General features: G+C 46.6%; 2 protein-coding genes across 6 annotated transcripts; both read right to left on the bottom strand.

Annotated features, from left to right (window-relative positions):
* Positions 1–1,199: 1,199 nt before the first annotated feature.
* Positions 1,200–7,589, bottom strand: arhgef3l (Rho guanine nucleotide exchange factor (GEF) 3, like). 2 transcript variants are annotated; one of them, XM_067240552.1, is made up of 13 exons: positions 7,402–7,589; positions 6,950–7,001; positions 6,787–6,822; positions 5,821–5,883; positions 5,520–5,627; positions 5,186–5,344; positions 4,460–4,522; positions 4,181–4,277; positions 3,095–3,171; positions 2,648–2,905; positions 2,401–2,571; positions 2,035–2,227; positions 1,200–1,783 (listed from the first exon to the last, which is right to left on the bottom strand). In XM_067240552.1, the coding sequence occupies exons 1-13, from the start codon at positions 7,440–7,442 to the stop codon at positions 1,536–1,538; spliced, it is 1,566 nt and encodes a 521-aa protein (XP_067096653.1). In that variant the 5' UTR covers positions 7,443–7,589; the 3' UTR covers positions 1,200–1,535. The 2 variants fall into 2 exon arrangements, with proteins under 2 accessions (XP_067096653.1, XP_067096654.1); XM_067240553.1 differs by lacking the exon at positions 6,787–6,822.
* Positions 7,590–8,164: 575 nt separating this feature from the next.
* uba1 (ubiquitin-like modifier activating enzyme 1) lies at positions 8,165–24,508 on the bottom strand. 4 transcript variants are annotated; one of them, XM_067239724.1, is made up of 26 exons: positions 24,315–24,508; positions 20,629–20,745; positions 20,280–20,338; positions 19,904–20,072; positions 18,883–19,017; positions 17,890–17,996; positions 17,712–17,802; positions 17,433–17,565; positions 16,293–16,390; positions 16,023–16,169; positions 15,658–15,834; positions 15,151–15,258; positions 14,977–15,057; positions 14,573–14,725; positions 13,579–13,744; positions 13,106–13,302; positions 12,958–13,022; positions 12,595–12,790; positions 12,399–12,473; positions 12,088–12,289; positions 11,867–11,955; positions 11,681–11,773; positions 11,361–11,552; positions 9,833–9,934; positions 9,596–9,696; positions 8,165–9,429 (listed from the first exon to the last, which is right to left on the bottom strand). In XM_067239724.1, the coding sequence occupies exons 2-26, from the start codon at positions 20,743–20,745 to the stop codon at positions 9,294–9,296; spliced, it is 3,189 nt and encodes a 1,062-aa protein (XP_067095825.1). In that variant the 5' UTR covers positions 24,315–24,508; the 3' UTR covers positions 8,165–9,293. The 4 variants fall into 4 exon arrangements, with proteins under 4 accessions (XP_067095825.1, XP_067095826.1, XP_067095827.1 ...); XM_067239725.1 differs by lacking the exon at positions 24,315–24,508 and adding an exon at positions 24,088–24,106; XM_067239726.1 differs by lacking the exon at positions 24,315–24,508 and adding an exon at positions 22,501–22,681 and having other exon boundaries at positions 12,100–12,289.
* Positions 24,509–25,898: the final 1,390 nt, after the last annotated feature.

Below are 25,898 nucleotides of genomic sequence, written 5' to 3' on the forward strand. Positions count from 1 at the left end.
TCTTCCCAAATTTCTCCGTTGGTTTGTGGTGTAGCCTGGGGTTCTGTGTCTCTTCTGCTTGATGTTCAGGCTAAATTTTGAGAATTGATCGGATATTGTTTTTATCGGCGTAGCCTTGGCCGTTTGTTACCAACGTAGTGAAGTTGAGTGTTAATGGGCTATAGCCTACAACTAACGTAGTAAAATCTTAACATGTTTTTTTTATTCACATATATCAAATAATATGGTGTGTTTTATCATCCTGCAGCCGATTTCGCAAGCGTCTCGCTGAAAAATTTGACCAGCTGCCGTAACGCCACTAGGTCTGCGAGCAAGGCAGCCCTGGTTCGCTCACCTGTGAAGGTCTGCTTTCACACTGACTTGGATGTGTCTGTGTCGTTTACCAACCTCTTCTAACCACATCCAACTCATAAGGATAACGTGGCATCTTATGTGCAAATGCTGTCAAATCCTAGATTCAGTTTAACTTTTGAAATAAAAACCTTGGGAAATAAACTATTACAGCCTACCCCAAAATGCAGGGCATGGCAACAAAATACTTCCACCTGCTTAACAGTAATAATAAACCAACAGATTTACAGATGCTTGGAATGCAACACTTAGACTGACCTGTCCCCAAAGGAAGGACACTTACATAACAGGACAGCGCGAAAGGTTAACTTTGGCACGCAAAACACACATTCTTAGTCTTTGCTTGCACGAATGACTTGGTTCACCAAGCTAAACCAAAGCAAAATAAAGTCTAAAAGAACTAAATGACCACCCTGAATAACCAAATGGTGTCATTAGCCAAACGGTGAACGAGCACAGCCAAGGAAACAGACTCACCTTGTTGACTGGTCCAGTCTGTCTGTCCTCTCCAACAGAAGGAGCGAGCTGTTCCCATCCCCTGCTGAGCTGTTAAAAATGCATTAGAGCAAACCATCTATGGTTTCACTGTCAGTGTCTGTTGGGCTGCCTCTGTAAGGCTAGCTCCCTTTCTCTCGTGTCCTCTCACTGAAGAGAGAAAGATAGTGAGGGACAGAGGGGGAGAGTAAGAGAGAGGGAGGGGGGAGAGAGGGACGGAGATAGACACCTGAAAAGAGTGTGAGAGGGTGAAAGAGAGAGAGAGTGAAAGAGAGACGTAATCAGCACTAATCTTTTCCTCTAGATCTGGTTGACTATACTTAGCCCCTACCCTGCGAAGTAGTGACGCATAGGACTTTCAATGTCAGTTTATTAAGAAAAACCAAAACAATAACATCAAATTGTTACATTCATTAACACTGTTTTCTGTACATAAAACCCATAATGTATAGTTCACTTTAAAGTGGAATGGCTCAAGTGTAAAAATAGGCACACCCTTCTGGTGCATGTGTGTAGGTGTGTGTGTTTGTGTAAATATATGTAGGTGTGTTTGTGTGTACACATATGTATATTTACACGTGTAAGTGTGTGTGTGTGTGTGTGAGAGAAAACATTTTCTTCAAGTCGATGGAATTAGTCCTTAAGGTGAGACACTGAATGCTACTGTGCTGTCATCTGTCGTTGTTCGGTCATTGATTGCTTCTGTCTGTCATCTCTGTGTCTGAGCTGAGGCTCAGCCCAGCGATGTGAGCCAGGTCAGGGGAGAAGCGGGATGACGGCTGCGATTGGCTGGTCTGGGCTCCCCTGTCTCGTGATTGGACCATGGCCTGGCGCAGGCAGGATAGCCACTGCTGCTTGTTGAAGGAGTCGTTGGCCTGCAGGCTGTGAGACTGGGCCTTGCTGCGCCCTCCCACACTTACACGGAAACAGTTCCTCACTGTGTGTGTGTGTGTGAGAGAGAGAGAGAGAGAGAGAGAGAGAGAGAGAGAGAGAGGGATAGAGGGAGAGTTTGGGTAAAAGTGGAAGAGGGCAATAGGTAACGAGATGAGAGGACGTTGAGCCAGCATGAGTTTCCAGGTACAAACATTCGCCTCTCCCCTTTCATCTATTCTCGTTTCTTTCGAAGAGGGCGAACCACCCAACCATGACGTTCATGAACCCACACACAAAAGAAAATGGCAAGGATACCTTTGTCGTTCCCGGACGAAAAGGCTCCCCTGAAGGCTCCGCCTCCGCCCCCCTCGCTGTCGGGCAGGTCCTCCACGTACAGCTGGGCGGCTGGGAGGGGCTGGCGGTAGACCTGGAAGGCCTCGACCCCCTCCTTGTCCTCTATTGGTCGAGTCACCACCAGGGCCAGCTCAAACAGGAAGACGTGCAGCCGCTACATGCATGCACACACAGACAATGTTAAAGATCCGTACAATAGCTGTCATAAACACACAAATCAGAGACATTCGTGAGAAGAGAGGAGAGGGGAAGAAAAGAGAGGAGAACAGAGAAGAGGAGAGGAGAGGGGATGAGAGGAGAGGGAAGGGGAGGGGAGGAGAGGCGAACCTGTCCCTTGTTGTTTTTCAGCTCTCCGTGACAGTAGAGGAAGCGAGACAGCTGGATCTCCGAGAGTCTCTGGCCGTCCTCCAGGTAGATCAGGCCTCGTCTGTAGAACTGACACTCTGCCTCCCCAGTCTTCCTGTCCACCTCAGACACTATACTTTGAATCATCTCCAACTGAAACCACAAATTAAAGCGTGAGAAGATGTGTGTGTGTGTGCATGCAGGTGTGTATTCCTTTTTGAGGACTCACCGCATCGGGCAGTGTGTCTTCGTCCGGGTGCTCAGATGGAGTGCTCTTCAGGATCTCCCGCAGCAGCAGGGGGTACTTGACCAGGCGGCTCCGAGGGCGATCCAGGAAGTTCCACAGGTCTAACTTCCTGCTGAAGGAGGACTCTTGACAGAGGCGCAGGAACTGCTCCACACGCTTTTCCTGTTTCTTCTGGTCGAGCAGGGCCTTGGCCCCCACCTGGTTACAGCAGTAGGTCACATAGGCCTCTAGACAAGGGAACTGTGGAGAGAAAGGGATGGAGAGAGAAAGGGATGGAGAGAAAGAGATGGAAGCAGAGAGAGACAGAGAGAAAAAGTTACAATTTGACATTATAGGTACAGAGATGAGAGAGAGAAAGTGACAGATATGCTCTCTGTCACACTCACACACCAGCTCACCTGAGGTCTAGACTAGAATGGTGGTACTCACCCAGTCCATCAGAGTGGGCCCCACCTCACCAACAGTCTTCTCTGATCCTCTCAGCCCCTCCAGCCGGGTCAAGAGGTCTGGAGAACAGACACGGAACAGAGTAGAACAATTATTTAGACTAATATAGAATAGAGAAACATTATAAGAAAACAAGAATAAGCAATAAAATAAATAATATAATTTACAGCAAATTCCAGAAAATATAGAATTAAATGAATATCCTAGTCCATAAATATTACATCTGGTAAGGAGTAGGAAGCAAAAACTTTCCACAAATACACAAACACTGATTCTATGATCCAACTATGGATTGTCAACAGAAGGATTTTTGGAGGCAAGTGTTTCATTGTTTTGATCTCAAAAGACTATTATTTTCGCCTCCGCAGTAGGGAGGAGGAAATAACGCAGGCTCAGAAGGTAGAAGAACTACCACGGGTGAGTCCTCTTAGTCATAACGTCCCCCCTGTCCTCAAACACTAGACTTGCTTCCTCCGCACGTACAGAACGAGTGCAAAAGTCGTTCTGCATATCGATGCTGCAGTCTCTGTACAGGAGAGACGTAGCTGGTTTCGTGGCTGATAAGTCTTCTTCCTCGGTCATTCCCCTCCACTCCTCTCCTTCCATCGTATCCCCTCAAATGTTTATCATTATTTCTGAGAAGCGATCGGGTGCTAGGGATCGAAGGGAAGAGTAGCAAGAAAACTTTTTGGGGATGTGCCCTAAGTGTTTTGTTCTACCCGTGCACCATAATGATATACTATTACTGCCCGCTGATGTCATTGTTCTACTGTGTGCTAATCAGCAGAGGTGACGGGCTCAGCTCCATGGGTGGAACAAACACACGACAGCACTTCTACTTTCCGGACCGGCACTTCTCCACTTGCGCTCATTCTGTCACTTGGAATCTTCTGGAACGGCTTGTGTCTGCGTGCGTGTGTGTGTGTGTGTGTGGGGGCGAGGAGGTTGACGGGGGAAGCTGAAATTCGCAGAGGTTTCATAAACCGTGGGTGGGAGGTGCTGAAAGCTGCCACCTGAAGTTTTTCGGAGGAGACTTTTCTAGACGTTTTCTCCGGAGCGGTAGCATACCTTCGTGGAGGGGTAGGAGCGAGTCAAGAGTCCCAAAGATTTGCCCCAGCTCGCTCTCTGTCATGATGTGTAGAGTCAGCATCGGCTCATAGTACACCTGTAGCACCGCACACACACACACGAGTGCAAAAGAGAGGACGAAAAGGAGGCGACTCGTTTTGGATTAAGGAATCATCACAATATTCTGTTTTATTTGCACCAAATAACTGGAAGCACTGTTTGTTTGGTTTAGAATGGTTGCCAATACTGCCCCCTGTTGTTCACAGGGAGGAGTCGTACCTTCTTGACAAGTTTGAAGTCGTCGATCAGCTGCCTCTCTCCCTCAGTCAGCTCATAGATCACCTGGAGGAGGGAACACAAGAACTGCTGACATCTTCCTTCTGCAAAACACTGCATAGCCTTTCTACCAGCCTCTCTTCCTTCTACAATATCATGCCAGTGTTTTGGATTCAGTCCCAAACTAGGTCCAAACACCTTTCCCCAGACAACCACACCGCCTGCACATTTTGCACTCCACACTTACACACACTTAGTGAAGCAAGTATAAACACACACACATACAAAGTATGTACAGCTGATTGTTCAAAAACAGGAAGTACATGGCCTCTGTGTGCCAGCTCACATCCTCTTTCGAAATCCAAAGCTTTAGAGAATTATGACAGACAATCACTGATTACAGTAAATCATCAGTCATCAGAGATTAAGACCCAAACCCCACCTCACGTACCCTAGACCCAACCACATCCTGACCCACTACACCCACACAGCCAATAAAAAACACTCTGAAAAACCTCAGAACTCATCGGCCTACTATTCCATATGCTACAGACCTGCAGCTTTTTGTCCTCACAAACCTCACAAAACCCAACACAGCGAACGGAGACCACACAGACCTGATCCTATGGCCAGCTGATCACCTTTCCTCCTCTGGGATTTCTAGAGAATATGGGTCTGGAGTTCAACACATGACTCTTAGTCGACCTATGACCCTTCACACCACAGTACCTCCTGCCGTTTGATCTCCTTGGCCGTGAGGTCGTGGCTCTGCACCGTGTCGCTCCAGCACTGGCTGCTACGTCGCCTCGGGAACGAGGCCGCCTTCTGCCGCGAGCGGAGGGGGACCGGGGTCAAGGGTCGCGCCTCTGTGCGGAAACTTATGGAGCGCTAGGGGAGGTGGATTATGAGCGTGTTACAAACACAATGAAGCACACACACACACACGTCTGTGCGTTTGAAGGCACACAACACAGACCGAATAGCTGTCGTAGTATTATCGAGGTTTGACTGGGACTGGGATTGTATGGGTCTGGACGCGTGTGTCTTTGTGAAAGGGTCTTACTGTGATGGACTGTCCCAGGCGTTTAAGGGCCGGGGTCTTCACTGGGGTGATGATGCCTGTCATGCTGTTGGACTTCCCCACTGGTTTAACCCTTTTGTTGCTGGGCTCCTGCAGTGTAAACAAATAAACACCACTAACACTACTGCTGTAGGACCTTTCATGTAGATCGGAAAGGTTGAGATGAGGTGGAGGAACCGTTTCCGTTTGCGTGTGCACAGGTGAGAAACGTAGATTTGATGTCCTGCAAAGTAGTGCTAGAGAGAAAGGACCTTGGGGGTCCGTGGATGGGGCGGAGTCTCACCTCAGAGTCCTTGATCATTGGAGATGTCTTCTCGTCGTCGTCGTCGTCGTACTCTTCGTCATCCTACAGGGAAGAGGAGGAGCAAAAAAAAACAAAAAAGGGTTATCAGGGAAACCTGCTAGAAAAACTGAAGGGAGGGAGAAACGAGACAGAGTAAAAAAAAATAAAAAAAAGGGGGGGGGGGGGGGGGGTTATCAAGGAAATAGGTGCCACTGCTGTGGTACTCTCGTTTCCTGCGTGATGTCTATAAGAGGAAGTAGAATGTTGTGTGTTGTAAAATGTCTGCTGCAATCCTGCTTACGCTTGGCCAACTATTAGAAGCCATGTGCTCTTGGGTTTACATGTCCTCTATGCTCCATGTGCATACAAACAATTTGCATTTAATTATTAAATCAAATAAAAAGCTGTCAATAAACTCAGTTTGGGGAAACTGGATGTCAGTTTCATTCATTTTTGCATCCTTTCCACGAGAATTTGTAACTGTGAAAGCAAGTGAACGTACAGTGAGTGGACAACATGTTAGTTCAAAACATTAGAAATAATTAGTCAACCGAGTTGATTGCTTCACAGGGACGAGGAAGTACACAGCATGATGATTGCACGCGGTGTTTGTTTCCTAATCTATGCAACAGTAGTTTCTCTCCTGCCACTTATGGCAGCTCCGAAACAGCATTTGACTGCAAACATGGGGACGGTTATCATTTACTCAGCTTCAACAGACGTAAACCGAAATGATTTACAAATAACGTTGAACACATTTGGGATTTATGCATTTCATTCTATGGATTTGGCCCGCTTCTTGCGTGTACCCAGTTTTTGCATGTGCGCTCGCTCACGGTTTTCCTGTGCTCTGCACTGAGCTGCGGCTACAGAGGTGAGGTGGAGCTTCCGCTTGATGCTGAGACAGAGAGCCAGAAAAAAGAAGAGAGGAAGAAGGTAATGTCTGAGAACAAACATGAAAATCACCTCAATCAGGGGGCCAGGATCCTGCTTTCTCTTTTTCTGGAAAAGCCACAAAAAAAACCTCACTGAACAGCTGGCAAACCAGTCAAATCATTAGCTGATGTGACAGTTTAAGTGAGGGAGAAACCAGGTGGGGGGGTGGGGATTGAAAGATGGAGGGACTTACACCAGGATGGTCAAGAGAGTTGGAGTACATGATGTCCCTAGGCACTGGAGAACTGGAAAAACACCAAGAAGAGACTGTTACAATAAGAAGCAGTCACAGCCATGTTGGGTATTTGGCTGTAGGTCAAAATAGTCAAATAATGATGGTACTATCATTGATGGACAGTTCATGAACAAAACCTAAGGCTTTTGTGCCCTTTAGAGAAGCAAGGTTGAGATATGACTAGTCTTGGTTTAGATAGAAGTGTGGAGAGCAGCCAAACTAGGAGAGGAAGGAAGGGTGGCAGATGGGTGCATAAAGACGAGCCATACTAAAACATTGAAATGGTGACGAGTCCAAGTCTCTCTCTGTTGGCATCCCAACATATCCAGTGACTAAGTGAGGGACATAAAGATGAATGGAGAGAGAAATAAGCCACAGAAAGACATGAAGAGAACACTGAAAGTTGTTACCAGGAAGTCCACGGGTCACCAGTAGTCTCATCGGTCTCCATAATCGTCCACCTTTTGTCATCAAAGGGTCTTCATCGGAACATAAGCCATTCCACAAGGGCCAGCAAACACCTCAAAAACCTTTTTACCACAGCCGCGAGCCCCCAATACTTCACCTGCCGATTGGACTTGGAAACTTGAAACTGTCAAAACGCGCACTGCACAGCACAGCCCTCCTCCCCCTTCTGCTCTGTCAACCAAACCACATCCTCTAGTCAGGCTTCACGTATCTGCTCTCCGGTTTTGCTGGGGTGGCCAGCAAACTAAACTGAGTGCAGTCTCTTGCATCCTCAAACTCGCCGCATTCGGAGATGACTGGTCAAAAGGTCCCTTTCATCTTGAAGGGCTTGTCACCAACGGTAACACATTAAAGCACAGCAAAGCACGGTTAGCCGAAAGAGGAAGTGAAATGGCATTAACTTCATTATTTTATTCTGAATACTGAGGCCAACTCAGAGTGACTCATCGAGGTTAGAAAATATGCAAATTGCAGTAAGACGAGACAAAAGGAACATTTATTTGAAACAAGGGTATAGGAGTGAAATAAAAGTGTATAGGTGAATTTTTTTTTTTTTACTTCCTAGAGACTGAGTAGAATTTGTTCATAACTACAGCTACCATCAATGCAAACCCTCACATTTTGTTAAATGAAGGGCTTTAACCATATTCACCCAATGTCTGTGTGCAGAATATGTCCAAATAGTAAATGTGACCAACCCAAAGATAAATGTATTAAAAGGAACAGTTATTATTATTAGTTATTAAGAGGCAATACACTTACAGGAGGATGCAATACATCTGCTTCAGTTCCAAACTCATTTGAAAAATAATTCAAAGAAGACCGGAGACATCTTTTACATTTTTATTCACTATCATCACACTAAGTACTCCCATCACAGGATATAAGTCATTGCCTTTGCTCTTACACTGTAATGTAATCTGGAGTTGAACAAAGTAGAAAGAAGACAGTTTATGTTCTACAAGGTTGTTTGTGTGTGTGATCCACAAGTCTGTCTCAAAATAAAATAGAAAATTAACAATAAAACATGGAAGAAAAAAAGGGAGGGGGGGGGGGGATGAGATAAGATGAAAACTCAAGTCATGTGCAAGTCCCCATTGTGGGCCCGACCCACCCAAAGAGTCAACTGACAGGTTGGGGAGGGGCGGTCGTGGAGGGATAGTGGGCGTTTAAACAACTGACTGCCACCTTTGGCAGGGTCCTGGGTGGGTGAGACTAATGTACCAGCCCTGGGTGGGTGAATTTACTCCCGCATGTGGATTTTCACTTCGAGGATCCAATTTAGGCGTCCACCTCGAATTAAAAGGCAGTGAATTATTGTTTTGATGAGGGCGAGGCAAGTTGTTTTTGGCATTACGGGGGTCTCCCTTCATGACTTGTGTTTATAAAAAATAAAAAAAGGGTGGTGGTGGGGGGGGGGGGAGTTCTTGAAGACAAGGATGGAGGGAGGAGGGGCAGCGACAAAAGGAGAGAGAACAAGGAGGTGGGGGAGCGAGGAACCCTTACTGAGGAGGAGGGAGCAGAGTGTGACCAGGGGGGGAGGCAGCTGGCCTGTCAGGGGTGGGGGTGGAGGGGACGAGGGTGAGTGCAGTAAGACCAAAGCTCAGCATTAAAAAAAAGAGAAAGAGCAGAGGTTCGGGTACAGAGATAAGTCACAGGTCAGGTACACATGCTCTACCCCCCTCCAAGCCCGCCCGCCCCACCCCAAATAACCACCAAGTCTGAGAAGGATGGATCTCAGAGAGCACGGCCCCCCCTCTCCCCGGGATGAGGGTCCCCGTCTCCTCCACCCCCCCCCCGCCCCCGCTCTGTCTGTAGATGGGGGGGTGGGGGATCAGCGGATGGTGTATCTAACGTAGGGCACCTCCACATCCTCGTCCGTCAGGTCGTTGCAGCACAGCTCAAACACCAGAGCCCGCACGTGCTTGCCCAGCTTCTTCTTGGACACCTTGGTAACGATCTCCGTCATCCTGTGTGGGAGAAGGAGAGGGCGCCAAGTGAGCAGATTGTTGTACGAACGCTCAACTATCAAGTCTTCCTGCTCGTATCATATGTACACAAACAATTTGGATATTGGCCAGAGTTAACCTCGGTGTTAGTAGGTTAAATGTTGGTGTGTGTGAGAGAGAGACTTACGGCAGCTCCAGTCTCTCCTTGAGCTTGGCGGCAGGCATGAAGAAGGAGTAGAGCATGGACACTCCCTGAGAGAGCATGGTGATCTCCAGTTTATGCTCGTTCTGAAGGGAGAGAGGGAGGGAGGGACAACCACAGTGAGAAGCAGGAGGAGGTCCCTCGTCCCTGAAAACAAACCTCCAGGTTTCCCCCAAAGCCCTGAAGGAGGCTACGACACTTGCACGCGCACACACTGGGTACCTTGAAGTAGTCGAGGAACTGTCGTAGTGTCATCTCCTCTCCGCTAGCCTGCAGGCCCTTCACCTCGAAACGGTCCCACAGCGTCCAGTCTATCTCATAGTACTGAGGAGAGACACGAGTTAGGAGACAGACACTGCTAACACGTGTGTGTGTGTGTGTGGGTTGCACGATATTGACAAAATGTGATATTGCGATATTGAGCATGAATATTGCGATATCGATATTCATTTCGATATTTTTAAACGTGTGGCGGTCTGCAAGAACCCGTCGGATGTCGCGGCCGCTCATTGTTGGCTAAGCCAAAAAAGATCGAAAATCAGTTCTACGTCAAAATTTTGATTTTTGATGTTTTGTATAATTAACACCCTAAATGTAATTGTAATGTACAAAAAATATATGATTACTTATGAAAAACAGTTAATTTCAACGGTTTTTGGACATGTTAGCTAGCAAGATTTCCAAGCCATGTCAAATCAAATGCTCAGTTTGACTGCTCTTTTGAGTGCTGCAGCAGCCCCAAACAACTGATCAATGAAATCAGGATGTTAACCTTAAAATAACTTGCTGAGAAGTTATTAACTTAGCCTAGTAGTTAAACTGACATTTGCATTCACAATGTGATTATGAACAAAAGGATTTCCTTTCCATATTCGCCACAGTAAAGTAGAATGAAACGGAGTGGAGTCTTTGAATGCAGTTTTCAGTATAACAAATATCGGGATGGGATTTGTTATCTTTTATCCAGTACATTCAGAAGCCTCTTTATCGACTGTATAAATGGGCATCATGTCTTTGGCCAAATAGTATGTCACAGCATTGGTGATTTTGGTATGTCTCTTGGAGCTCTTGTCGTAGTTAGTACCACTCGCTAGCGATGTTTGCTTTGCTAGCTCTGGCGTATTAACTGTGGCAGATTTTTATGGGATATTACTGTGCACTCAGACAGTGTCTTCTGGTGTTTTTTGAGTTGAGAAAAAAGGTTGTACTGCGTCTTACACGCTGTACCACCATACGGCACGTTTTACATAGTGCATTAGCCTGAGCAACATCTGTTGGCTTAAAGCCCAAGTATTTCTACGCTGGCAAGGAGGCATTATTTTTGGATTCTAACGTTTCCTCTTCAATCTCCATAATTTAGCCTCCCTGAGCCACACTCATATTCGTACTTTTCTGTCTCTTTCCTTTCGCTCCACACACTCGATTCGCACTCTGTCCTTTCACTTCTTTATTTCGCTGTCTATCTCCCTCTTCACTTGCGCTGTCGAAGTGTGCATGTGTGACAGGGCAACTGGCCAATGAAATAGGCAGGATTTAAATTTATCACACACAGCCCCCGCCGCATCGCTCCACAAAATATCGCATACTTTTTGGGACATTTTCAATATTAATATTGCACAACCTGATATCGCAAAAACGATATTGAGGCGATATATCGTTCACCCCTAATATACACACACACATATATATAGTATATTCACCGTATGTACTTTATCTCGCATGCTGGGAACGTGAACACACACACACACACCTTGTGGCTGGGGGCAGCGATGGGCTCGGAGTAGGCGAAGAAGGGCAGGGCGAGGTTCATGAAGCCGTTCTTGAAGGACTCCAGCTTCTTGTGGCCCTGGACGATCTTGAGCAGCTCCAGACACACCAGGCCCACCACGGAGGCGGTGGTGGTGGCGATGGCTGGGATGATCTTCCCGGCAATCAGCTTGCTCTGCGCCCAGCACACACGGGGAAGGGGTGGGGGGAGGGTTAGGTTGGCTGGAGGAGCGTGCCAGGGGGGTTTGGAGGCAACATGGTGCTTGGTTTTTAGAAATGGAGAGATGTGTGTGTGTTGCCCACCTTGTGTCTGTCTGCGGGGGGGATGTCGTAGTTCTCCGCCCTCGAGTTGGATGCCGCCACGATGAAGTCCATGTGAAAGTTGCTGTCGTCGTCCTGGGGGGGGGCGACCGAGACGTTAGCAAGACGTGAAGGCAACAAGGTGATGGGGTTGAGAAACGGGGGAGACGGGAAGGGTCGACGGGTTACCTTCTCAAAGTCGATGGCAGCCAGTTTGAACTTGGAAGATGCCTCTGGGCCGGGAAGTATCGTCTTCAGTTCCTCCAGTCTGGAGTCATCTACACACACACACGCGCGTGAGGTCCAAACACGCCCAACCTCAAAAAGAGGCACCGCGTGCTAGATTCAGCCCTTCCCCCGAAACGAGTGAATGTGCGCTGCGGGAGCAGGCGGTGGATGTTGCTGCTTACAGTCACTCTTACCCACAGAGGCGTTGGCGCTCTGCAGCTCCTGGTCCGACACGTGGATCTTGACGCCCGAGCGCGGCGTGAACACGGGCACGTTCATGCTCTCCAGCAGCTTGGCCATGGCGGCGCGGTCCCGGCTGCCTGGCAACCCGTAGCTCTGGGCAAACAGGTTGGCGCCGGCCAGAACGTAGTCCATGTGGAGGTCCTGGAGGGAGGGGGCAGAGGGAGATTGGTCAAGTAGTAGAAGGGACATGGTGAAAAGTAAGTTCTTCCTCTATTAGCCTGTGAGAGGACGCTCAGATCAGCCGCCTCACGTTGCTGGTGCTGAACTCCAGGGGATGAGGACATCTTTTAGGACCAGACCAGAAGGGGGCGCCAGAGCTGGTGAGCTGAGGAGGAAGGGTTGAGACAAAGACATTGTGATCCAACGCAGGATGCAGTTGTATTTATAAACCCACTGTGTGTGTGTGTGTGTGTGTGTGTGTGTGTGTGTGTGTGTGCGCGTGGTACCTGTTCCGGGGGGAAGTTGTGGAGGAGCTGGCGGATGTTGTTGCTGTACTGGACCTGCCAGTGGTTGCGGGCCCAGGCCACGCAGTCGGCCCAGTTGCGGGGGCAGTCTGCCACCAGGCTCTTGTAGACGGCCTCCAGCACCTCCAGAGGCTGGGCCCCAGGGAGCTTTAGGGTGCGCTCCAGGAACTTGGGGTCTCTGGAGGGTGGGGGGGTGGAGGTTAGTTACTCACATAATGACGGACATGTCTCTCGTGAAATACACAAGCATTTTAGATAGTGAAGGTGATGGTGCACTCATGTGGGGAAAAGGGGGACTCTCTCCCCCTTTTACTGGAATCTTCCATGGCAACAGCACCAACTCACGTTAGATACTGCATGGCGTTCTCTGATGGCTGCTTGAACAGCCCCTCAAACTCATCACGAGCCCACTGGGGGGAGAGAGAGAATCAGTCAAGCACGTTCCAGCTGTGTGTGTGTGTGCGCACGCGCAAGCGTCAATGCGAGGTCCTACCTGCAGGGTGTGTTCTATGGCGTTGGGGAAGTTCTTGAGGGTGCAGATGGGGATGGACTTCTCCGGGGGGTCCTGGCTGGAGCTGTAGGACTCTGTGAGGAAGGGGATGACCACCTGCACGTTGCCCTTGGTGCCCAGGGTGCCAGACTCCAGCAGGGGCTTCCGGTAGTACACACAGCGCCTGTCCATGTACATACCTGAGGAGGAGCACAGCACAGCAGGTGAGGAGAGAAGGAGAGATGAAGTTATAGAGAGTAGGATGAAAGGTGGAGGAGAGAGAGAAGGATGAAAGGAAGAGGAGAGAGAGAAGGATGAATGGAAGGAAAAAAGGAAGGAGGAAAAAAATTTGGAAAGAAAAGATGGGAGCAGGATGCTCATGGGTGAAATTAACAATTAATCAATATGACTGAGCATCATCAAATAGCGTGCCATCTTCCTGTTGAAGTGATGGCTCTCCCATGGCTGGTTCTTACGTGCGTCGACGTTGTCTAGCGCGTTGGCCACGCCGTCCAGGCTCTCGAAGAACTCGTCGTCATAGAATCTCTCGGTGTCGGGGCCGACCCGGTTCTGGTGGCCCGTGATCCTGAAGGAGGGGTTCATCTGCTTCACCGCCGCGGCTGCAGTATCGCTCTTCATTTTCTGCTCAGACACACAGACAGACACACACAATTACCCACCGTTACCAACCCACACGCCACCCCAAGCAGGTTTGCTGTCACTGTGCGTTTTGTGGTGATCCATTTTCCTTATCTAATAGCTCTTATTTAACAATGGTTTGAAAATATTTCACACACAATCTACTGATGTTGGATAATCTTAATGGCTTCATCGTAACATTTTAGATTAGCTTTTTTCTTGTTTTTTTTTTTACTTCAATTTTGCTTCCTCCCCACAACAACATTTTGCTTTCATAATCATCGCCTCCAGGTGTCTTAGTATTAGATCTCTCACACAAGGAGCATTATTAACCATCACATTTCCTCAGATTCTCTATCGCAATCCTCTAATCAGAACACGCAGAACAGACCACTGGCAGAAACGCAACATGATTGGCTCTCTCTTCCTGTGTAATTTTGTTGAGCTAGAGCCCTGTTAGAGCTGACAGGAGGGTCTACAGACTCCAGCCATTAAAGACACCTCCACTCACTTCTTACAACCCATTAACAGAACCTTTAGCCATACATGCTGAACCTACATCCATAATGCTACACAAGAGGTTTCTGTGCTGCGGTTCATTAGCCATAGATGCTAACATATTAGCCAACTCATTAGTTCCAGATATTTACACATTAGCCACCAATGCTAATCCATTAGAGATGGAAACCCAGTAGCCAAACATGCTAACTAGTTAGCTACAAATACAACCCACCGCTTTAGCCATATTTGCTAACCCATTAGCTACAGACATTAACTCATTAGCCACAGATGGAAACCCCCATTAGCAATGAATGCTTCATGCTGACTGACCGTGACGTCCCAGGGTCTGAAGAGGAACTGTCTGTTCAGGTTAGACTTCTCGATGGTGTCCATGTCCGTCACAATGACCTCGCCCTCTCCGCTGGCCAGGCCCATCATGGCGAAGTTCTTCATCAGCTCGCACCCGATGGCACCGGCACCGACCTGGAAGGGGTCAAAGGGTCACGTAAAAAGGTTTTCACTCGCTGATTTTTTTGGGGGGGGGAGAATGGATTCTCAGGATGGAACAATGCCATGCTTAGTCACTGACATGGAATCATCTCTCAAGCAGTGATAGAATGTTGAGATCCTCGTAGGGATGCTATCGTTGGAGGTTCCATGGGCTCCAAAGCCCCATGGGTCCTAGCTCCCTCCTCTAAAAGACGCACAGCAGGGGTTCTCGGGAGGAAACTCACCAGGAAGTAGCGCTGCTTGCCCAGCAGGTCCTGCAGCTTGGTGCCAAACACGGCAAGCTGGCCGTCGTAACGACAGTTCCTCTGGAGACAAAGACACACAAGGGGTCATCGTCTAGGATTCACCAGGTGGTGCATGTCTGAAGGCATTTTGGGTTTGCGCTCTTGCTCACTCACAGGGGCGCACTCTTCCTCTGTGAGCACCACGTCCTTGTCTTCAGGGAGACACTCCAGGGCGTCAAAGTACAGCCACTGCATGATTGGCATGAACTTCCCTGTGCAAGCCTGAGGAGAGGAAAACAAGGACCGTTATTGGAGATCACGCGTACACAAAACGATAGGTGACGGGAATGTTCTAGCAAGAAGCGTGTTTACAACCCTGGGACCAAACTAACAGGCTGTGACAGCAGTCCTCAGAAACGGGGGGCCATGCAAATAATCATCGCAGCAAGTCCGAGCATGCTGACTGCTTAGAGATAAACCATTCCTAACAACACAATGATAACAGACTGGGACACTGAGCCTGCATGAAGCACCGTCAAGTAAACAAAAGCTTTCAGGTCAGGTATAAAGCAAACAGACTGGAGCATTGATTTCCCTCCATACAGCAATACACGCGTCTGCTCGTACAGCTCCATCAAACATAAGGCTAATTTGTCGCTGACAGGGCGGTTTTTGTTTGACCTTCATGACTTCTTGTGCAGCCAGTCCACCGATGAACGCATTGATGGGGGCCAGGTCGCCGTTGGAGATGAAGGCCAGCTGTTTGATGAGGGCTTCGTCCAGCTCCTCCACTTTAGCCACGCCCGTCTGGGCAGCGTTCACCTCCTTGGCCAACGCTACCAGCTCATCTCCGTCAGCCTGGCACACACACACACACACGTCGAGTCACCAAACACCCAATTTAACAGTGAGCTAACGGAGGGAGAATAACTTCCCCGTAATCCTCTCAGGGAAAGACTCGCGTGAGAAAGGGAGGGAGAAAGAGATGGAAAGCGAAAGTGTTGGAGCACGTGAGTGTATATGGAGCTGAGCGTCCCGAGGCTGACCTGGTTCCAGGGCTTGGGCAGGCGGCTGTGTTTCTTCTGGAAGGCGTGGACGGCCTGGAAGCCAATGTGCAGCTGTCCCGGACGGTCAAACTTGGCAAAGTCTGTCAGCACAAACTCGGGCTCCGCCATGGAGGAAGAGAGGGATTTCTGCGGAGGTAATGGGAGAGGCGGATTAAGAGAGAGCAGAGGGGGAGATGGAGGGAGCAAGACTGACGCCACGATAACAGCCAGACGGGGGAGGAGAGAGAGAGGAAGATGGCAGCCACTTACGAAAGCTATTTTCTTTGGCATCTTGACCTGGGAGACAATGCCCCCCCTCACGTAGTCAGAGAAGCCAGTGGTGTCGCAGATGCTGAAGGTGTAGGGACCTGGGGAAGAAGTAGGATTTAGAACACATTATTACTCACACACAATAAACGTTTGAAAAGGGAAGTCCGGAATTCAGACTTTTCCTGTACTTTCTCCCTTGAAGGAAAACGATTTACTCCCGACACGCCCAACTTTGGTTACTGACATGAGTATTGTGTAAAGATACTTCCTCTACAGAGAATACAGTCCTTTTAATACGCAAAATATAAATCACACTTTCTACATTTTGTAATAAACCCTCATTTAAATTGGAACAGTGTCCTTGTGGGCTTGGCCACCCAGGGACATTCAGACACTCTTCCTGCTGTCATGGCAACATAGCCCTGGCAGTGAGCTCTGGGTTGTCTTCATGCTGTAAGGTTAACCATTGCCCCAGTCTGCCGTTGTGCAACTCTAAAGCAGGATTTCTTCAGCATCTCTCTCCATTTCTGGCTGTCCATCAGCCCCTCCATCCTGACCATCCCTCCACTCCGCACCACTAAAAGACTTCCCCATCGCATGACGTTGGGGCACTGAGTTACAATCTGTTCCTTAGGCCGCCAGTTATTTATTTAGGTGGCAATTAATTTTCTTTGGTTGGGCAATATGCCTCAGTAGCGGCCTCTGTATGTTCTCCCATAGAGAGATCTACAGAGGAACTTAAAAAGCGAGAGTAAAGATGATCTTTCACACAACGGTGGAGCTCACAGAGTTTCTGGGAACTTCCCAAGATCTATGTGTTGACACATTTCGGAAGTATACAGAGAGTTGCTAAGACTTAATGGCTTGGTTTTTTTTCATTCTTGCAAGCGCCGTGAACCATTTAACCTTTTACGATGCTTTCTAAACACTGTCCAATCCCATTGCCACACAGATTCCAATCTAGTTCTAAAAACATTAAGACCATTACAGGAAACCGGATGCAGTTTAAAGATATGGATAATGACATATATAAAATATAGATTATAATAAAAAGGCCCTGGATATTGTTTGACTAATGACTTGGGACCAATATGCTGAATGTAATGTTCGGAAGGTGGGTTCAGAGACAGGAAGTCTTACCCAGAACCTTGATTTCCACTGGCTGGCAGCCGTTGAGCTCCGTGGTGCCCTGGACCTCGGTGAAGCTCACGTGGTCGCCACTCTCAAACCCATGACGGGCTTCATCCAGACACGTCACCACGCCAGCTGTGTCCTGACCCAGAGACGAGGCGGAGTGAGAAGCCATCGCACATCAGACTTTAGGAGCGCTAACCTCAGTCCATCGCCAATAGGTAAATGAGGATGAAGCAGCGATGCTAGGGCTAAGCTGAGAGGTGTTCAGGGGGGTTGGAGACGAACCTTGGTGATCATGGAGATCATGGCGCTCAAGGGCTGCTCTCCGTTGGTGTCTAGCACCAACATGTCATCGCCAAAGTCGCAGAACAACTGCCTGCGAGACCAGAGGGGCAACATGCGTTACAGACACACAAAACCGCTGGCATGGCTGGGATGGTGTCAGGAGGAAAGGGGAAGGTACCCGAAGAGGCCCCGTGTGTCCGCGATGACCAGTTTGATGTTCCTGCTGTGGCAGAACTCTCCCACACGCTGCTGCTCCTCGATGCTGGAGTTTGTCAACACGATGACCTAGGACACAAACCGAATTAACACACACCTGCCGAATCCTAGACATTCACCTGAATTCGAGGCTGACACCTGAAATGGTTGTGCTTGTATGTGAAATATTGATTAGGTGGCTAATTTGTAAGCACAGCGTGTTTGTAAATGTGTGTTCACACACCTTCTTAACATGAGTCATGGACTTTAAGGTCTTTCCGGGGACCCAGACCAAGGTTAATGACTGTTTTAACGCTGAGAACTTTTATAATGAGGACTAGGGAGGCTTTACAGAAGCTCACAGACAATTAAAACGAGGGAGAGGCTTGAATGTGTTTCAGTATTGGCAGGCTGGGGTCTCTTGCCATCTCCAACACATAGCACTTTAATTTCTATTCTCTTTGATGTACTTTTATATTTATAAATATATCAATTCAAGCTATTTCAAAGGCAATTTATGTCTATATTCAAAAAGCTTCAAGATCTTGATTTTTTCCCCCCCTTCTCCCTCTTCTTGAATTCATTAACTTTAAAGGACCTGTGGGAACCCTGAATGTACTTTTAAAATAAAAAATGTACACCAATTTCTTCAAAAAGCCCCCAACTCTGTCTTAACTTTCACTGTTCGGCTTACATCCTAGCACTATACCTCTGCATCAGTGTGTGAAACAGATATCTGTCCAGTCTGTTCTGTGAGCGACAGTCAGGGGATGGAATCTTGACTACAAAAGTGATATTACAATAAGTCGACCTTTCATATCTTGAATGCTTGTTGGCACTGGCTGGGTCAATTGAGACCAAGTGCGCACAACACTAATGCTACGCAACATGCATACAAGTTGGCAGGACTGCCGCTGAGAAACCCTGTTTGCTTTAGTTCTTTCACTCACACCCCTCTCTCTCCACCAAACAGTACCTGGAACTGGGTGAGGTACTCGTCGTCCAGGGATCCGGTGTAGGCGGCTACGGGGACGTAGCTGTTGAGCTCGGCCAGGCGGAGCTGGCTCACCTCAGCCCTGTTCTTACCCAGGTCCTCTTCACGCAGGTAGAACTAGAAACACACGCAGCGTTAACACACACACACACACACGTTGTTAACAAACAAAGCGTTGACTAAACACAGCGCTAGGGCTGGGCGATATATCGAATATTAGCGATAATATCGCGATAATGTTTACGACGATGTAAAATGTGAAAATATTGTGAATATCCAATATTTCAAATTCAATCATACTTTCCAAAAGAACACGCCCAACATCCAATATTACATCCCCTTTTCGTCTTGTTGCATATTCCCGAGCAAGAGACGTGAGGTTAGCGAGGTTTTTTTTACTGCTTAAATTTGCACGACACATTTTGTACTTTGTAACAATAGCTGTTCTATTGAAATAGTTTTTCTAAAGGGGGCAAAAGAAAATCATGTTTTTTTATTATTCAAAAGCAAATGCAAACAAATCGAGATGTATCGCATATTGAGATATCGAAAAATTTATATATCGCCCAGCCCTACACAGCAAGGTTGTTGGGTCCCTAGACTACTTTTAAAATCACCATGAACAAATAAGCAAATAAGCAAACACAGAAATGCCCTGAAGCAAAAACAGTCTCCAAATAAGTGGGTGGGTGTATTTATTTGCGGCACGGTTGGACCCAGTGGAAACCACATTAATCCAAAACTGCAGTACAGGCGTCACATGGGTCAACCTGAGAGCACTGCAATACAAACTTGCTGCTAGGTAACATTGGAGCCTTCAGCATAAACTCTTAAGCCATTTAACAAGAGTCTTCTACAACTGCTACTGAATCAGAGCTATGGTCTGGCCTTTTTCATCAGTTACATTCCCACTACGTCACTAGGTTCCACTCAGGGAGTTAAGTATGTGTAGTTGTAAGTATAGTGAAACTAGGAAACTGTTGTATAAAACACAGACACACACCTGTGAGGAGAGGTCCCTCCACTCGGCTGCTCCCTGGTCGTGCAGGGTGACACTCTTGACTCCTCCCAGGATGACGTTCTTGGCTATCTCCACGCCAAGCCCCCGCAGTCCTGACACCAGGACATTGGAGCTCTGCATGCGCTTCATGGCGTCATGGCCCAGCACGTAGCTAAACAGCAGCAGGAGACATGGGGACTTAGCAGGGGGCGGGGCTCCCGCTAACGGGAGTACATACAGAACATATAGCCGACCATGTTTTAGGGAGGCAAACAAAGGGAGGTGTTCTAAAGCCAGGTTTGTGTGTAGAAGAGGTGAGACAACCAGTGTGTGTGTGCGGTGACGGTGTGAGTGCATATGTATTGAATTTAAGACTTACAGCTGTCTGGAGTACAGGCCTTCATCGATCTCAGCATCATTGCCATTCTTAGCCATGCCCTGGAGAGAAACAGCAGGAGTCAAAACCAGCTATTTTTCATGACATTTATTAGCTTACCACGTCTTTTTTGTTTTTTTTAACGATTGCGTAGCTTTTAGCTTGCAGATGTAGGCTGGTTCCTAGCTAGCAGGCATCACCTTAAAAGCGGGAAAAATTGCTGTGTGCAAGTGTGTTATCAAATTGACACAACGTGTGTGCGCGCGAGTCTGCGTATCTATAGAATTGTGTGTGTGAGTGAACTGACGTTGGCAGGTGTGTGGGGCAGTTCAGTTGTGACAGTTAGACTCACGTTGGCGGGTGTGTGGGGCAGTTCAGTTGTGACAGAGTTGGAGGAGGAGCAGTGGGATCCCGTCTTCGTCTCTGATCCTGACACGCGACGCTTCTTGGACAGCGGCGAGCTGGACATCTGGAACACACACACGCGTCTCAATACTTGACCTGTTATCATAGCTCACCACACACCACCCCCATACACATGCAGAGGGATGGAAAATCCCCAAGGAATTTATTGAAAGTTAAGTGATTTGTAACAAATTCAAAATGGTCCAATGCTCTAACTTCCAGAAAAAAACTCAAACCCGTCCCTGCAATGTTTCCATTATTGTAACTCCACACACAAGCAATCAAGTCATCTCACAGTATGTTCCATAACCTTCTGAATAGCAGCACTGGACAACTCTACGAAGGCCTCCATTTAACCAATGGCAACAAAAAAAAACTGATAGGAATTATATAGACCGTGCCAAGCTGAGTCTCCGCATTAACATAAGACTGATTTGATTGGAAGACACTCACTGTACCAATTTTGCCAGTTTGGCAAGAAACAAGGCAGGGTTCTCTTAAGCAGAAATTTAAATCATTACTGTCGTCTACCAGGGACATGAATTATGTGAAAGCCACGGACACGTTTTGTTAAATGCATCTATGTCAGCATTATACTTCTACGACAAAGCGTAACCGTATTCATTTTAGTGAAGAACGAAAGTGATTTTTAGGTTAGGGGGCAGCTGCGCTGGCGCCACGCCAAGCACAGATCTGGTAGAAAACGAAACGAGGGCTGGAAAAACATGAATAGAAGCATTATCGGCTCCTTTAGACTAATAGGGGCGGTTTGTTTATGAGCCGGTATTGTTTTTTCACGGAACAGCGCTTGAAGAAAAAAGGCTGAATCATTAAAACTTCACTGCAGTAAAGGGTGCAACACTTGACAATGCCTCGCTAGGTGAAGCGGTAAGGCCGCATAGAAACCAGGGGGACACAAGTAGCCTAGTACAAGGCATTAGCGGTTGTATATTAACACAGAAACGTAGTATATTACAGCTGGCCCGACAATAATAAAGATTTAAATATTATATATGGAACGTTTTTCTAGTAAATCAACAGCGCAGTCACACCGAGGACACAATAATTAAAATGAGGCCGCACTGTAGATTTGTGTCAGTAAGCTAGTCACTGAGCAAGCATAGCCGGTATTTCCGCATCCAATGCGGCTTGTGCTTACTTGCTACTAATTAATTGGGAAAGCCACAAGCTTAAGACAGCCAAGTAGTTCTTACTATTAAACACAATATTTTAATTAAGTTGTTCAAATGTACGTACAGACACTCAAATCTTGCAGATCCGGTTTTGCTGAATGATAACAACGAAAATATCCCTAACACGATGTTGCTAGCCAAGCTTCATATGACTGTCTTCTCTGTTCACCAAGTTCATTTGACGTTTGGTGTGCTGATGACAATGGCATCAACCATCGGTTAACAAAACTCGGGACACAAAAGCTATATAGGTCATGTGCCGCTAATCAGATAAGTGATTTGCCGACAGGATCACTGCGGGGTTCACTAGGAACATGAATAACTTATAAGCTTGCTAGCAAGCTAGCACTACCAACACTGGACAGGTAGCCTATCCGCGAGCAGGCCTAGGCCTAACACCCACTAGTGCCGTACACAAGTTACAGCTGTATCGCTAGCTAGATAAATTAAATAGCTGGCTGGCATACATTGGGATGTAAGTAGCTACATATAAACACGTAAGGTATGTAGCTAACAACAACCCTGCGGGTCTCGACACCTGCCATAAAGAGGTTGCACTCTAAAATTCATTTGTTTTCATGAAAGGCTAACATAACACTCGTGCTTCATTGATTTGTCTGTCTTACCAATAATTCTTCTCTGTCCCTTCTCAATGCAAACCGCTCCTTGTTGTGTGTGCCTCAATGTTAAAACAACGACTATCGTAATTCACAGATTTTAAAAAGAAAAGTTGTGCGGTTAAAGGCGCCTTTGACTATATTGTCGAGTCACTATGTCGTTACGCTGGAAGTCCAGTGTGATCGTGTTGATGGCTTTCAGACTGCATCCAGGTTCAGGAACAAAACCAAAATGGCAGATCGGTAGAATGGGCGGAGGGTTGTGACGCAGGAGCTGAGAGCGGCGGCTCTCAGCATGCTTTCTACTAACTCCGCCACTCATTGGCTAATGAAGTCTGGACAGCACTACGTCCCGCCCCTTGCCAGAAAATGTGCGTTACAATGAAGCACTAGAAGTATCAAACTTGAATGATCTCACTTAATAACTCGCTTGATTAAGCCAACTTCACGTACAGATGCAAAGGGATGATAATGAAAAGTGTTGCAAGAGAAAGCTTAGACCATATACTATGGATTACCTAGCTCGTCATGCAAGATTGGCCTCGTACTAAAATATAGACCTATGTGTATACCTGACATCTATCCTTTTGCGGAAAAAAATGTATAGTAAATGTTGTTTGTTTTTAGGTGTGAAATAGGTGTTGGTTTGCTATTAATTGCATATGGTAACTGAATCAATTGTAGGACTACGTAAAAAGATGCTGAGAATCAGTTCCACCAAGAAAAGACAATGGTTGAACTCCATCATATCGCTCTTCCTCGTGGCAACGTTGCATATCACAAATATAACATGCATTATGCACCAAATACTGTGGATCAGTTACAGGTAAATTACTATAATAACGTTAAACCGGCAAGGACATAAAAAATACACTGAAAACCGGGAAGCCCAAGCCTGTCCAAGTTTGCATGCGGCACACGTTCTAACAATGGACAGAACTGACAAGATCCCGTACCTAGTGTATCTAGTGCATTTGATTGTTATATGGACCTATGGCTTATAATGCTAACGTTCAAATGGAGGATCTTGAACAAAATGAGGAAATTGAGCTGGGGGAGGGGGTGTTTGGAAAATGACAAAGGCCCGTGTGGGCCGTCTATCTAGGGTGCACATGCCGAGAAAAGAGGCCGGTGCTAGGGTCTATGAATCCCTGCTGTTGCCACTGACATTTGCCATCAAGCTTGCAGCCCAGCTACATTTACTGTGTACAAATCAGATATTGTTAACTAGACTGTTGTCAACCGTCACCCTCTCTTGGTACTTTGGGTGCTGAAAGTGCTTTTCCTTGAAAGCCAACAGAGGTTTACATTATCTACCCATAAGCACGAGCATCCTCATTAAGCTACAACGGGGTAGCCAGTCAATATAACGTTTGTAGGCTACTCGCTACTAGCATTTAAAAACAACTAGCTAGCAGTGCTTGTCTTCACACATTTATCTTGCGTTTGTTTCTACCAAGCTAGGTAGTCTAGTCTCTTCAATCAACGAGACAATAACGTGACATCATTTTCTGTAAATCCGTGTAGTTTAAGCCATCTTTCTGGATATTTGGCTAACGTTATAGACAGCTAGCTAGATGACATTCACTAGCTTACCCTTTATTTATTTAAAAACGAGTGCGTAGTTCTTAGCTCGCAGATGTAGGCTGGTCGCTTGCTGGCTAGGTCGCCAGCACCACCGTAAAAGTGGACGAAATTGAATTCCAATCCAACGACTTTTCCAGGTCGCGAGGAAGTAAGCTTGCCAACGTTAGCCGAATCGCCAAGTTTGCTAGCTAACTAGCAAAACTCTAACATTCGCCACACAAGTATGCAGAACTCACCACATCCGATATTGCTCGGGCCTGGTCCTTAGTATCAAAACAAATAAACCTGATATGTAGGTAACAGCTTTCACAGCAAACTTAGCGATTACAGTTTCGAAGATGGCAAACTTGTAATATAAAGAGAGTGGCGGGATCTGCGTGACTTTCCGAGAAGAGCTGGACTGTTGCCTGCCCGGCTAATCCAGCACTGCAAGGGTCTCCTGCACGCTCGCAAGGATTTCTTCAGTTGAAAGCTAAGCAAAGAACCAACATGTGCATAGTGCAGTAATAACCACCCATTCCAAAATAAGGATGACAGAAACATAATATTTTATTTCGGTTGAACGTATCTCAGGTAAGTATAAGCAGTAAATAATCAAATGAAATCGGTTTACTAAACTACAACCCAATTAACAACTGTAATGCATTTCAAAAGCGTGATTTTAAATAACAATGCATTGTAAATTATTTGCTGCACCCCTTTGCCTAGCAAGCGGTAGACTGATCCTTGCCCAAAGGCCGATGGGAGATGTAGGCATAGTATATAGACTAAATAGAAAAAAGGTAGCCTATTCTATTGACGACCCACCTTTCTGTCAACCATAATATTTTGGACTTAATTGTCGAAATGTGCTCATGCTAAAGTTCTGTTATTTGACACTTCGGCATCTTGAATAATTTCTTAATTATGGTGGGTCTACCGTTTTATTTTTTTAAATTGTGGTTAAATTCGGTGAAACAAAAAACCATAACCACATGCTTTAATTATAGACTTTTATTCAAAGAAGAATGTGTCAAGACTTGAAGAGAAATAAGAATAAGGGGAAAACCAAAAGACTGGTAAGAACCACAATATTTGCCGTGTTATGAAACATTGAATAGAAATTAGGGGGTAAATACAGTTTAGAAAGACCAGACATTATTCACATTAGACTCAGGAACATAAATAAAGCCATATACAGCATAGTTCAGTGAATAACATCAAATGTATTGACAAAATAAGATAAATGAACAAGCTTCTGTTTTTGGGGGAGGGAATGGTGAGAGGTTTGTGTGCGTGTATGTGTATGTGTGTGCGTGTGTGTGTGTGTGTGTTAAATAGAAGCTGTGATGTACATAATACGTCCTTGTATCTAAATGTCATTATCAAACACACACACACACACTTCCTTCATTCTGAAAACTGAAGAGTCTACATCTCATATGGAGAAATGACCACAAGAACAAATGCACAAAGAGGAAAAGTAGAGAACAGGTGGAGATAAACATTGATGTGGAGCAAGAATAAACAATCTAGTCACTTTAGGTTTATTTACAGATAATGAAAACAACACCTCTCCGTTGATGGACGTAGAAAAATACTAACTGTAGCCCTGACTTCCTTCTGGCAATTACATTAACAATTGCAGCCAATTTGGTGGGACGTTTTCTTTTGAAAATCCCATCTCACCAACATTTGGACAAAACCATTCCAATGTAAAGTTGTGTGTGTTTGTATGTGCATGTAACTATGTATTGTATGGTGTGCACATGTGCATGTGTATTATGTGTTACTTTTAAGAAAAACAGTGTTGAGACCATCCACATAGTAACTATTGTGCC

The sequence above is a fragment of the Osmerus mordax genome, chromosome 7 (assembly GCF_038355195.1).
Source record: "Osmerus mordax isolate fOsmMor3 chromosome 7, fOsmMor3.pri, whole genome shotgun sequence".
NCBI classification, from domain to species: Eukaryota; Metazoa; Chordata; class Actinopteri; order Osmeriformes; family Osmeridae; genus Osmerus; species Osmerus mordax.